This window comes from Eretmochelys imbricata, chromosome 9 (genome assembly GCF_965152235.1).
Source record: "Eretmochelys imbricata isolate rEreImb1 chromosome 9, rEreImb1.hap1, whole genome shotgun sequence".
NCBI classification, from domain to species: domain Eukaryota; kingdom Metazoa; phylum Chordata; order Testudines; family Cheloniidae; genus Eretmochelys; species Eretmochelys imbricata.
Window position 1 is genome coordinate 84,570,217 of NC_135580.1, and position 12,888 is coordinate 84,583,104.

At 43.7% G+C, this 12,888-nt stretch overlaps 1 protein-coding gene across 1 annotated transcript in view; it reads right to left on the reverse strand.

Annotated features, from left to right (window-relative positions):
• The window catches only part of TMEM164 (transmembrane protein 164), an 84,479-nt gene that overhangs the window by 29,169 nt on the left and 42,422 nt on the right, over window positions 1-12,888 (reverse strand). The window contains exon 3 of the mRNA XM_077827298.1: window positions 1,237-1,303. Coding sequence (XP_077683424.1) covers window positions 1,237-1,303 — 67 coding nt within the window. The remainder of the gene's footprint in view (window positions 1-1,236; window positions 1,304-12,888) is intronic.

Here is a 12,888-nt window from a genome sequence, read left to right on the forward strand (position 1 = left end):
GCTAACTTGAGTTAATAAAACATGAGGTAAAAGTCTAGCGAAGACAAGACCGTTTGCATTCTCACATCTGTTAGTAGGTTGAGATAAAGAATAAAGGAGAGCCTAGGCCTTAACTTCACTTGCTAATTTGTGTGCAAAGTACAGACTACCCTGCCTTCACGAGGATTTTATGTCAAGTTAAGAATCCACATTTTTTCTAGTAAAGACAAGATGACCTAAGTGTAAGGCAGTGTAGTGTCAGGCTTCAAATCTTTAACTTGTCATGTTGTATCCTAACCCTCTACATCACATTTCAGAGAGATATTACCTTTCTCAATTTGCTGCAAGGCAGCATATAACAGGGTGGATTTTGTTTCAGTTCAGATTTGTTTTCCCCTTCAATGTGAATTCCTCTCTTTGGATGTATGTATGTAGAACAATGCTAGTGCAACAAGTTCTTGTAGTTTGAGGCATACTCTCTAACTGCATATAGAGCCTGCTATCCCTGTTAGAACAATACAATACAGCTCTCTTGCACAAATTCAATTAAAAACAAACATTTAAGAACAAAAATGTGTAGTGATTCAGAGGGCCAGCTGTTTGTGGCAGCAATCAGGAAAGAATCCCTATTTACAACAGGCAGCTTTGCCACAAGTTCCAAGTGCAGTGAGATGTTAGCCACTGCTGAAGACAGGACATCCAACTTGATGGACCCACCATCTGAGTGAATATGGCAAGTTCTATGTTCCAATTCTTTGAAAGACAAGCCACTTAAACGTACTATTTTTGTGTTTCAGCAAGCTCTCTCAGGAACAGGACCAATTTCCATCCATTCTGTGTGAGACTCTCTCAGGACAGCACTTTCTCAACATCTCAGATAATTTAGCAAAATACAGAGCTACCAACACAACTACAGCACATGCAAATTCATTATGCAAATAGCTTTGCAGGGAGGAAACCCTTATAGAAACAAAGCTATGGGATTAAAGGAGCTTTCTGGGATCATCAATTTACAAGCAGTGAGGAACTATAAAAGGTCAAACTTTCCATTGCATTTGGGAGGCTGGGTGCTGTGCATATCTGGATAGTTTGGTTACTGCTTTGAAGAGATGCTCAAAAAATCTCTATTGCTTTGAGCCTGTTGCAAAGGTCAAACCTCTTTCCAGGGAAACAGCATTTTAGAAAATGAACATAAAAGTGAACTCCAGGACTACAGAATAAAAAGTCAGAGGAGAAAGCAAGGCATGGTTTACTCACCAGGCGTGTATTAACCACAGGAAACAGCAATGCCAAGAGGGCCCCATTTAACATATGCATCTGTAACCTTAGAAGAAAGAGGGGCAATGTTATTTTCACAGCCTGAAAATTAAGTATCAAATGTGCACTTTCAACATATTTTATGTACTGTAGAATGATTTTCCATAAAGTAGCAAAAGCTTTGCATAAGCTCTGTTCACTTGAATTTGCATAAAGCCATTAGGAGTCCTTATGGCACCTTAGAGACTAACAAATATATTTGGGCATAAGCTTTCGTGGGCTAAAGCCCACTGTTAACTGTCATAAACCAGATAAAACCTCCTTAATAAATAAACATTTAAATAATTTCCTGTAGTAAGAGTGCTTTCTATAATGAGCTTTGGATTCCTAAGTGGTTTGCACTGCTGGTCTGTAATCATGGTCATGCCAGAGGCTGCTGGAGGGTTTTTATTTGGGGAGCTTAAAATAGGTATTTCACCAAACACCTTTATTCCTATTCAACAATAAAAATGCATGATGTCAAACTAAGGCTTCAGAAATTTAAGCAGCAGCACTGTTTTTATGAGTGGTGTCTAAATTTAAAATATAAGAAAGATTCATGCATTCTGCATTCAAACCAACACGGCAAATCTTGAGAAGGGGATATATAGGGAAAACACTATTGCAATTAAAATGCTGTATTTCCCATAACTGCAGGTCATTTCACCTTGAACTACTGTCTCATCTCACATAATAAGTGGGATCAGTCCTGTTTAAATCTCCATTACAGAAGAGATACAGTGCATATAAAGCTCCATATGGTGAACAGAGCTGGCCAAAGAATCTGTTCAGAATAACACTAGTTACAAATTATTGCATTCCCTCCCCCCCCCCCCCCCAATAATTATTCACAGGAATAATCTCTGCTGTTCCATTCAACAAAGGGTTGAATGGTATTTGTGAAATACATTTTCCCCATCATTTGGGGAACATTTTATTTGCAAGTTATTTTCCCCTGTTCTCCAATCCCAAGACCAAGAACAAGGAGCTACACCAGCAGTTCAATTGTTTGTGCATCCTGAACCCTGCAGGATGTGAGCTGCAAGGGGGACCAAGCTTAACAACTCATCCCTACCTTGTAATCATATTAACATGCTGAAATGAGCAAGCCAGTGGCAAAAGGGCTAGCACAGCCAACACATTCCTATGAATCCAAGCATGCATTGCTGTAAGATTACACTGTGATAGAGAAATGAGCATATCCTTGAGCTCAGTATGCATTTCACTCACAAAAGGAGTACATGGCTCTGTTCTCTCAAAAACCTCAGTTCATCCAGGGTTAGTCCTCTATAGGTCCTCTTGTATATCCAACTAAAACTCAAGAGAATACGAATGCTGACCGAAAGCACAGTGTGCTCTCCTCGGGCACGCAGGATCGCAGCTCAATCCAAAATTTAAAAAGAGGCAATCTGACATTCCTATGCATGGAAACAAAAGTTAAATAGCGAGGGATGACTGTCCTGCAGAAATATAAAGTTAAAACCAGGCACCAATAAATCTTTGGAAAGTTACTTTTATGTTTGCTTACAAATTCACTAACTCTTAGACCATTTTAAATTACAATTGAATTCAAGCCCACCTGCACAAACCACCTGAAGAATGAATGCAGAGTCTGTGTTTATTTTCTCCTCACCCAAAATGTCTTCCAAGAAAATGATGAGAACCACAGCTCTGAAGTGGAGCAGAGCACTGTAGCTGCTCAGGCTGGACACCAGGATTCTTGGGTAATGGTGCACTTGGTGAGAAGGAACAGGAGGTAGGAAAAATGGGACTAGCAACCCTGCAACTTGGCTAACAAAGAGAAATGGGAAAGATAGACGGTCCACCAGTGCCTGTTGCAGGCAATTGCAGAAGTGATCACCAAGTAAGAGAAGCCCACCTAATCCAGGCAAAGGATCCTTGTTCAACTACAAGAGAGATCCTGTCAATGAACCAAGGGGGGAAATTCCTCCCCGATTCCACATTTAGAGATTAGTTTACCTCTGTGCATGAGCCCGAGCCCAACCCCATCCCTGGTCTTCAGAGCCTGAGCTGCAATGTCTACACCGCTGTTTTTAGTGCAATAGCATGAGTCCTGCAAGCCTGAGTCTGTAGACCCAGGCTCAGACTCGCTGCCACGGGTTTTAAAATGCAGTGTAGTACACACTATGTCTAAACTTTAATTTTCAGTTGTGTTTTAACACTTGTTAATTAACATGACTAAACACAAAATTTGCTCCAGGATATGTGCCTGTACCTTGTCATGTTTAACCGCTGGCTTCTAGCATCTACACTAAAATTTACAATTATCTTATTTAGCAGTATTAAAACACAACAAAAATGAGACACAACAATCCCTGTCAGGCAAATACAGAAGAAAGTTTAAGCACTTTAAAACACAGTGTTAGCTATGAACTACACAGGGAAGGATGAACCAGTAGTTAGGGTGTTAGCTAGGAATTCATAAATCCCAGGTTCAATTCCCTGCTCCGTCCACGGATTTTCTGGGCAAGTCACTTAGTCTCTCTGTACCTCAGGTCCCCATCTGTAAATTGGAAATAAATAGAAGTTCCTCACAGGATTGTTGTGAGGATAAATGCATTAAAGACTGTCTGATATTATGGTAATAAGGGGTCATTTAAGTACATACGATAGCAAGCCAGCCACTAATATGGTAGAAAGAGCCTAAATGTCAGTCCTTTTAACCTAAAAGGAGTAATTGGTACAATATCTGGAACATCTGTTTGTATCGTTCTAGATACTCGCGGAGGAGATTTCAAGATCTAACACTTGTATATTAAAACACACTGCCCCAGAAAAGACACTGACTGCTTCAAAAAATTTAAAACATACTTTTGAGCAGAGATCCCCAACACGGCGCTTGACGGGGTGTTTATGTGCCCCCGCCTAGTGACACGGTGTGAAAACTAGTGCCCAGCAGGGGAGAGAAGCCGCAGCCCCGCACCTGCCGGGGACAGAGAACTCCAGGGCTGCAGGCTGCGAGTGCCGGTGTTCTCTGTCCCCGGCAGGGGCGGGGCCGCGGCTTTTCTCCGCATTACCCAGAACTGCCAAAAAAAAAAAAAAAAAAAGCGGCTTAGACTGCCGCTGCCGGAACTGCCAAAGCGCCAAAAAAAAAAAAACCACTCGGACTCTGCCGCCGCAAGAATGGACAGAATGCCGCCCCAGGCACTTGCTTGCTCCATTGGAGCCTGGAGCTGGCCCTGTAGGTGAGCATTCTTCCGCTGCACTGATGCTGCTGTTTTCTCATGCTTTGCGATTTTTTTTTTTTAAACATTTTGGTTTTAAAAAAATGAGTGGTTCAAATAAAAGACAATGTACGTATTACTTCAACGCAGAGTGGGAGGAATCCTATTGTTTTATTGAAAATAAAGGGAAATGTGTTTGCTTATTGTGTGGTGGTACTGTTGCAGTGCTGAAAAAAACAATGTCAAACGCCATTTCCAAACTAATTACAGCTCTTTTGACACTTGCCATCCACTTAAATCTGAGTTGAGAAAGAAGAAAATGAATCAACTCAAACCAAACCTATCCGCCCATCAATCTGTTTTCACTAGACAAGTGGTAAAGTCTAAAAGTGCTACTATTGCTTCCTTTAAAATTGCTCATCTGCTTGCAAAGAAGAAAAAACGTTTCAAGATGGTGAATTGTTGAAAGAAGCATTTTTGACTGGTACTGATTGCCTGTTTCAAGGATTTCCTAACAAGCGTGAGATTTTGTCAGCAATACAAGACTTGCAGTTATCAGACAACACAGTTACGAGGAGGATACATGCAATTTCAAGCGACATACAAACTCAGCTAAAGGATGACTTGGAAATATGTGACTGGTTTTCACTGCAGTTCGATGAGTCGACAGATATACTGGATACAGCACAGTTGGCAGTTATGGTGAGGGTGGTATTTAGTGACTTCACCGTAAAAGAAGAGTTAATTATTGCCTATGAAAGGGTGAACAAAGGGTGAGGACATCTATAATTTATTCAAATCATACTCAACATCAAGTAGTATGCCACTGCACAAGCTGTCTGCGATCACCACTGATGGGGCACCAGCAACAATGGGCAGCGCCAATGGATTCATTGCACTCTGCAAGAAGAATGAATCCTTTCCCAACTTTATGTCTTAACATTGCATTATCCATCAAGAAGCTTTGTGTGTCAAAGTTCATTCTTTTCAACACATCTTGAATGTCATTATTAAAATAATTAACTCTATTCGAGTGAAACCTTTGCAACACCGACTTTTTAAGGCCCTGTTGGAAGAGATTGATGATAAACAATCTGATCTTATCTTGCACACAGAAGTACAATGGCTGGGCAAAGGTAAAGTTCTTGCACGTTTTTTAAGCCTAATTCAAGGTATCAAAGAATTTCTGAAGTCCACAAATCAGAACTTCGAGCAACTAGAAGACTCCAGCTCGTTAATGGACTTGGCTTTTCTTGCCGCCATCGCTGACAACTTGAACATTTTAAATCTTGAGCTCCACGGAAAAAGACAAACATGTGGCTCAAATGATAGGTTCTGTAAAATCATTCAAAGCAAAACTGATCTTGTAGATGTCACATATGAAGACGAAGTCTCTCATACATTTCCCAAGTCTGAAGAAAATGGTATGTGACAGTGATTTTAACCCATCACCATGAGCAAATTCACATGGTAAGGTGAAAGATTAGTTGCCAAATAATTTAATTAATACCTTTTACATGTAAAATTATCTTTTTTATCTTATGGAGTCATATTAAATAATATTAAATGACGTTTTTCGTATTATTTAATGTACAAAATAAGCCTTGAAAAATTTTTGGCACCTGCCACACTTCTGAAAACATGAATGTGCGACTGGCCACAAAAAGGTTGGGGACCAGTGCTTCAGAGTAAGACAGACAAGACACAAGATGGAGTAAGACTGATGCTGTAACCAGCAAGTGAAGATTTCTATGGTTTGCTCCATGGTTGATGTTTTAGTCATAAGCTTTATGTGTTAGCGTTCTTCCCTAAGCCCATTACTTGCCTGGCCCATTTCTTGACATTCTCCCTCTGAGCAAACAGTCAAGTTACTAAATAGAAAGATATATTGACCTCAAATTTATGAGAAAGTTCTTTGAGTGTACAGGGCACTGGAATGGGACTCAGGAGACCTGGTTATACTCTTGTGGCATCATTGGCATAGCCACTGGGAGTCACTTCACCTCCATCTCCCCTAATGCCCTGTCTATTTAGACAGCAAGCTTTTGGGGACAGTGGCTGACCTTTACTGCGTTTATACTATATGTCTACTACAGTGTGAGCCCAGTTATGGTTAGCAACTCTAAGTGCTACTCTAACTTACATAATTAAATTTCAGGAACAGGACAAACATTCACACCAACAAGCTTATCTTGACCTGTGAGCAAGAAGGGGCAGAAGAGATAAGCCCGCAAATCTCATTGCTGAAAATGCTAACGCTAAAATCTCATTACAGGAAGAATCCCAGATTCTTAAATAAGGACATCCATACAAACCAGAACTGACAAGGAGGTGAATGACTAAAAGGTAGGATCATTTCTGAGCTCACATCTGTGGATTAAACAGTAGGAACGTATGTATCATTAGAAACCAAAACAAAATTTTAGCCATCTGGAAGCCAGTATTAGATTTTTACACTAAGGTGGGCTGCCACCCACAGGCTAGAGTTTCTGCTCATTATCAGGTTGACTAAAAGCATCTAAGAGTTCTCAGAAAATTGTTTTATATAGCTACTGCGGAGATTGATGTTGTACAGTCAATTAATGCCACTAATGATCCACATGGAAATGCAATAACTTCTTGTTCTTACATTTCACAGTACTTGAACTGAACCGAGACCACTTAGACTTCATTTCACACAAGCCACCATAGCCATCAGAAAGTGAGGTTTTACAGTCTCTACCCAAACTGAGCTGGACCAGAAACAATGACCATGGGGTACAAGGATTTGTATCCTGTTACAAATCTCAAGTCACACAGTCCCCTGGACAAACTCATTAAAAATCCTATCAGGGCTATTTGGTCTGTCCCCTTTTAACATATCCAGTCACTTTATTATAAACACTTTACCTTTTATCTCTACAGGCAATATCCTGCCATCCTTACTCAGGCAGAACTCCTGTTGAAGTCAAGGAGTAAGGACTGCAAGATTTAGCCTCATATAGCAAGGGTTCAAAGACATGCTATTTTATCAATCAAACTAATATGGAAATTTCACAGGGATTCATGCTAACAGTTCTAATAACCTTGAACAAAGAACATGGAAACTGCATTTATCACTGTAGGTTCTCTCGAGTGACATACTGTAAGGGATAATCCAATTACACATATTCTTTCCTTTGGACTCTGTAGGGACAATGTTCAATTAAAATAAAAATGTCTTTGCAAAGCACACCATAAATCAGTCACTGTGATTTCAAAAACCACACAATACCAGGCACATCAGGGTGCAGGAACAGCTATTACCAGACCCAGGAAAAAGGGTGGTTTTCATTTTTAAAAAGAAAAAACAGTTCTGATTGAAATTGGGGGAAATCAAATGAAGTTTTTTTTATGAGACTTTGCACTGTGTTCAGCAATCCAAGAGCCAAAGGCCAGTGTTCCCTTAAGAAAGTCTACATGTTCACATGGCGAAAGGAAAAGAGAAGGTCCATGCACAAGTGTAAGCAGATTCTATTATAATATAAAAAGCTAATCCTAAATGCAATAAAGGAGCCTGATATCTGGACATTAGAGCACAGAAAGCCCTCCAAAAAGTAGACAACCCACATTCCTCTTTTAAAAATTCCATCCGCTCATACCACTTAATTTTCAGAATCCCCACTTCTTCCAAACTGACACACAACCTGTGAAATTAAAATACTAATTTTTCCTCTCTCTCAGAGGCAGGGTTTTATTGGGGTCAGGACACATCAGGATGGAGACTGCAAGAGGAAACCAAATCTTAGGCATCAGTTACAGAGCTGATCATTGGCAGAGGACATGTATTTTGCATATCTGAAACAAGAGAATGTAGCTTTTGCAAAATTCGGTACACCCAAGACCACACAATAGAATCCATACAGTGTTCACTCCCTTCTCCTGATTGCATTTTGTTTTTGAATTTGCTGCAAGTCATCCACATAAGAGATTTCCTTGGAGTCAATATGGCATTTTGAAAGCCTATTCCCTGATATTAAATGTAAAATGTCCAACAGCTCTCACAGTGAGCATTTTTTGTGCAGACACTTGCACAGTAATTAACAATACTAAAGACTGGGTGTTGAGAAACAGAAAAGGTTACTAGCTGGGGCAGAAAAATCACGTTACTAACTCTTTCCACTACCCCACTATTGTGCTGGAACGTCACACATTCTAGGCTCTGCCAATATGTAAGGAGGATGACTAAGAACTATGACTTCATTTTGAAAGCTTTGGCTTCACCACCAACTCTCCATGCCACCTTCGGCAAGTCACTTAGCCTTTCTTGTGCCATGGTCTCCCCATCTGTGAAATGAAGAGAACGTGATTTACCCAGCTTTATAAAGAGCTTTGAGAATATTTGCCAAGCCTGGCTCAGATGAATGCTGGTAGTCCTTTGAGATCCTCCAGTGTACACCGCTAATGCTAAGTATTATTGTTATCCAACAGGAATACTTAAAAGCTCCTTATGTATACCAAAGCCGTGCTCAATCAGTTTACAGCGTAACGTCACACCAGATTAGACTCAAAATAGGCTTGTTACAGTTTTACGGACACTGGGAAGAGAAAGTTTTATTTTTCTGTTCATGTAGCAATAGAAAATCAGCACAAATCAGAAAGCCTCTGAAGAGACGCTATCTATGAAAATAATAAAAAAATAATTCCTCCCATTACTCTCCTCCCCTCCTCTGTCTTCCCCCAATAAAAACGGTTAGCTGAGAGTATGGGCATTACATCACTCTCCACCTGCACTTTGAAAAAAATACAATTCTAGAGAAAACATGAAGCCCACAGTCCTAGCTGAGCTTGACCCTAATGGCGGAGAAGGAGAGGAGCAAAACTGGCTTTTCGCTTTTCCTATGCTGGAGCTGCCAGATGTTAATGTGGCCCGTGGCACAGGATACAGTAGCCTGTTGGCTTCTCTAATTTGTACCCAGCTGCCCAGGACAGATGGGCCGTTGCCTCAGCAAGATACCGCTTTGAACATGCTCCCTCCCTCAAAAGGAGGTGTGAATTGCCACAGCAACTCTATTCCTGCTGTAGATTCCCCTGTGGAATTCCCGGGGATCCCTTACAGCAGAGGTTCTCAAACTGTGGTCTGTGGATCACCAGTGGTCCGCGAGCTCCATTCAGGTGGTCCGTGGATAGTTCCCTCTAAGGTGTGCACCTAGGCAGCCACTCACGAGAGAATGAAGAGCCACCCACCTAATTAGTGGAGCTGCTCAGGTGTGGCTCCACTAATTAGGTGCCGGGACCCTGGAGAGGACACACAGGTAAGGTGAGGTGGTGGCCTTGGGGGGAATAAGGGGTAGGTGGGAGGGGACAGTGGGGTGAGAAGAGGGGGGCGAGGGGGATTTGGGATGTGCAGGGCTGCGGCAGCCAGAGAGGGCACATCAATCGCATTAGAAAGGTAAGACTACTGATTTCAATATAAGTTGTGTGCTTTTATTTGTAGAACCAAAAACAAACGTTAATTATTAAGGTTTTTTTTATATAGCACTTTTATCCAAAGCGCTTTACAATAGTTAGCTAACGGTACAAGCAACATTTGGAAAGATCATTAAGTGGTCCGCTGAGACCCTCAGCAATTGCAAGTGGTTCACGAAAAAGAAAGTTTGAAAACCACTGCCTTACAGTATCTTTGTGGCTTCATTACGCTGTATGCGTAGAACAACAACGAATCAGGTTCATTGGCTTTCAACTGCTATAGGTTATGTCTACACTGCAATTAGACACCTATGGCTGGCCTGTACCAGCTGACTCAGGTTCATGGGGCTCAGGATGCAGGGCTGTTTAATTGCAGTGTAGATGTTTAGGCTCAGGCTGCAGTCCAAGCTCTAGGACCCTCCCATCTCGCAGGGTCTTAGAACCCAGGCTCCAGCCCAAGCCTGGATGTCTACACTGTAATTCAGGGGTTCTCAAAATGAGGGTCACGAGGTTATTACATGGGGGTCATGAGCTGTCAGCCTCCACTCCAAACCCTGCTTTGCCTCCAGCATTTATAATGGTGTTAAATATATAAAAAAGTGTTTTTCATTTATAAGGGGGTCGCACTCAGAGGCTTGGTATGTGAAAGGGGTCACCAGCAGGGCTGTCCCTACCCATACGCAAAGTACACACCTGCGTAGGGCACCAGGAAATTTGGGGCACCACATTCTGCATGCTGCATGCTGTTCCAGCCCCTACCCCGTCTCTTCCCCATAGACCCACCCTCTGCTCTGCCCCAGCCCCGCCCCCACTCCACCCCTTCCCCAAAGCCTCTGACCCCGCTCCTTCCCACCCAGCCCGCCCCTTCCCTGCGGACTCTGCAGCAGGGCAGGCACCTAGCACTCACTACGTGGTAAGTGGAGTGACCCGGCCCCAGCCCGGTCCGTGCCGCCAGTGAGTGCTGGAGGGCGGGTTCCACCTGGCCCCCAAGCCAGCCCCCCCCCGGCGAAGGCCTGCCCCATCCCCATGGGGGGACTGTGTAGGGCCCGAGAATAGCTAGGGATGGCCCTGGTCACCAGTACAAAAGTTTGAGAACCACTGCTGTAATTAAATAGCCCCACAAGCCTGAGTCAGCTGGCATGGGCCAGTCATGGATTTTTAATTGCAGTGTAGACACCCCCAGTGGTGAGCTGGAGCCGGTTCGCTGGAACCGGTTGTTAAATTTAGAAGCCCTTTTAGAATCGGTTGTCCCACGAGGGACAACCGGTTCTAAAAGGGCTTTTAAATTTAACAACCGGCCAAAAGTGGCACCTAAGGCACCCACTCCGTGGGTGCTCTGGGGCTGGAGCACCCACCAGGAAAATTTGGTGGGTGCAGAGCACCCACTGGCAACTCCCCGCCCCGCACCCGGCCCCAGCTCACCTCCACTCTGCCTCTGCCCCTGAATGCACCACCCCACTCTGCTTCTCCACCACCCCCCTCGGCTTCCCGCAAATCAGCTGTTCGTGCGGGAAGCCTGGGAGGGTTGAGAAGCCAGCAGCGGCTTCGCGCTCAGGCCCAAGGAGGCGGAGCGAAGGGGAGCTGGGATGGGGGACGGGGGGGGCATGAGGAGGGCCGGCCATGCCACAGCAGGTAACCCAGGGGGACCGAGAAGCAGAGCGGGATGGTGTGTTCAGGGGGGGAGGCGGAGCGGAGGTGAGCTGGGGCTGGGCGCGGGGCATGGAGCTGCCGGAGCACCCACGGAGTCAGTGCCTAAGGCGCCACTTTTCATATGATCAGTGGGGGGAGCGGCCATTCCCCCTGCTTCCCCCCAGCTATGCTACCCCGCCCCTAGGAGCCAGAGGGACCTGCCGGATGCTTCCTGGGAGCCGCCCCAGGTAAGCACTGCTGGGACTCCTCACTTCGCCCCCCGGCAGGTCCCTCTGGCTCTTAGGAGCGGGGCGGGGTGGGCACCCACTACGGTGGCCCACGAGACCCTCCTGCCCGGATCCGGGGGCAGTCAGGGGACAGGGGTTGATGGGACAGGGCTCAGTGGGGGGGGGGGGAGCCACAACCCCCTCGTGGGGTGAGGAGGGAACCGCTTGTTAAGATTTTGGCAGCTCATCACTGGACACACCCACAGAATCCCAGCCCTTTCAAATTCCTCTTGCCCTGCAGGGTGAGTTCCAATGAACGGTGAACTCCTCCAATACATAAAAAATTACAATGCCCTCTCTCTGAAAAAAAAAAAAAAAGGAATTTTAAAGGGCCAGGACTGCGCACACCCGGACTTTGAGATCAGTACTTACTGGGATTTAAATGTGGTGATGTTAATCGTTGCAAGAATGTCATTGTCTTGCATTTTGGTAACTTACAGCTTCCATCTTAAGTAATAACAACAACAATACATAGCTCACATATGGTGCTTTAGATCCATAGATCTCAAAGCACTTCACAAATGGAGTTAAGTTACATTATTTTACAGATAGGGAAACTGAGGCACAGGAAGGTGAAGTGACTTCCCCTCGTTACTCAGCAAACCAGAGGCAAAGCTGTGAATAGAACATAGGTCTCACAAGGCCCAGTCCAGAGCTCTCTATCCACTGGGTCACACTGAGTTTCTTATTGGAAACAGAGTGTTACTGCAAAAACTCTAACTTTCCAGTTAGCACCAGTAAGTCATGTTTTAAAAAAAGAAATTAAGCTTTAAATATTTGTCAATCTGTTTGAGCAACTGGTAAGAATTTTGGTACAACTATTTAATGTTTAACTCTATCTTTATGGCATTTAGAATGATCTGTTAATCCTATAGAACCTGCAGAATGACATAGAGGAATTAATACATTTTAAAAAATGGTAGGGGGAGATAATCAAAGGGCATAAGGCATGTGATGTAGATTACACAAGCCCAGAATCTAATCAGTGCAAGAACACCTGCATCCATCACTGAGTTTGCTGGGTCACTGCCTATTGCTAGAGACATCAAACACCCTTAAAATAAGGAAACAAGTTTAAGTATGGC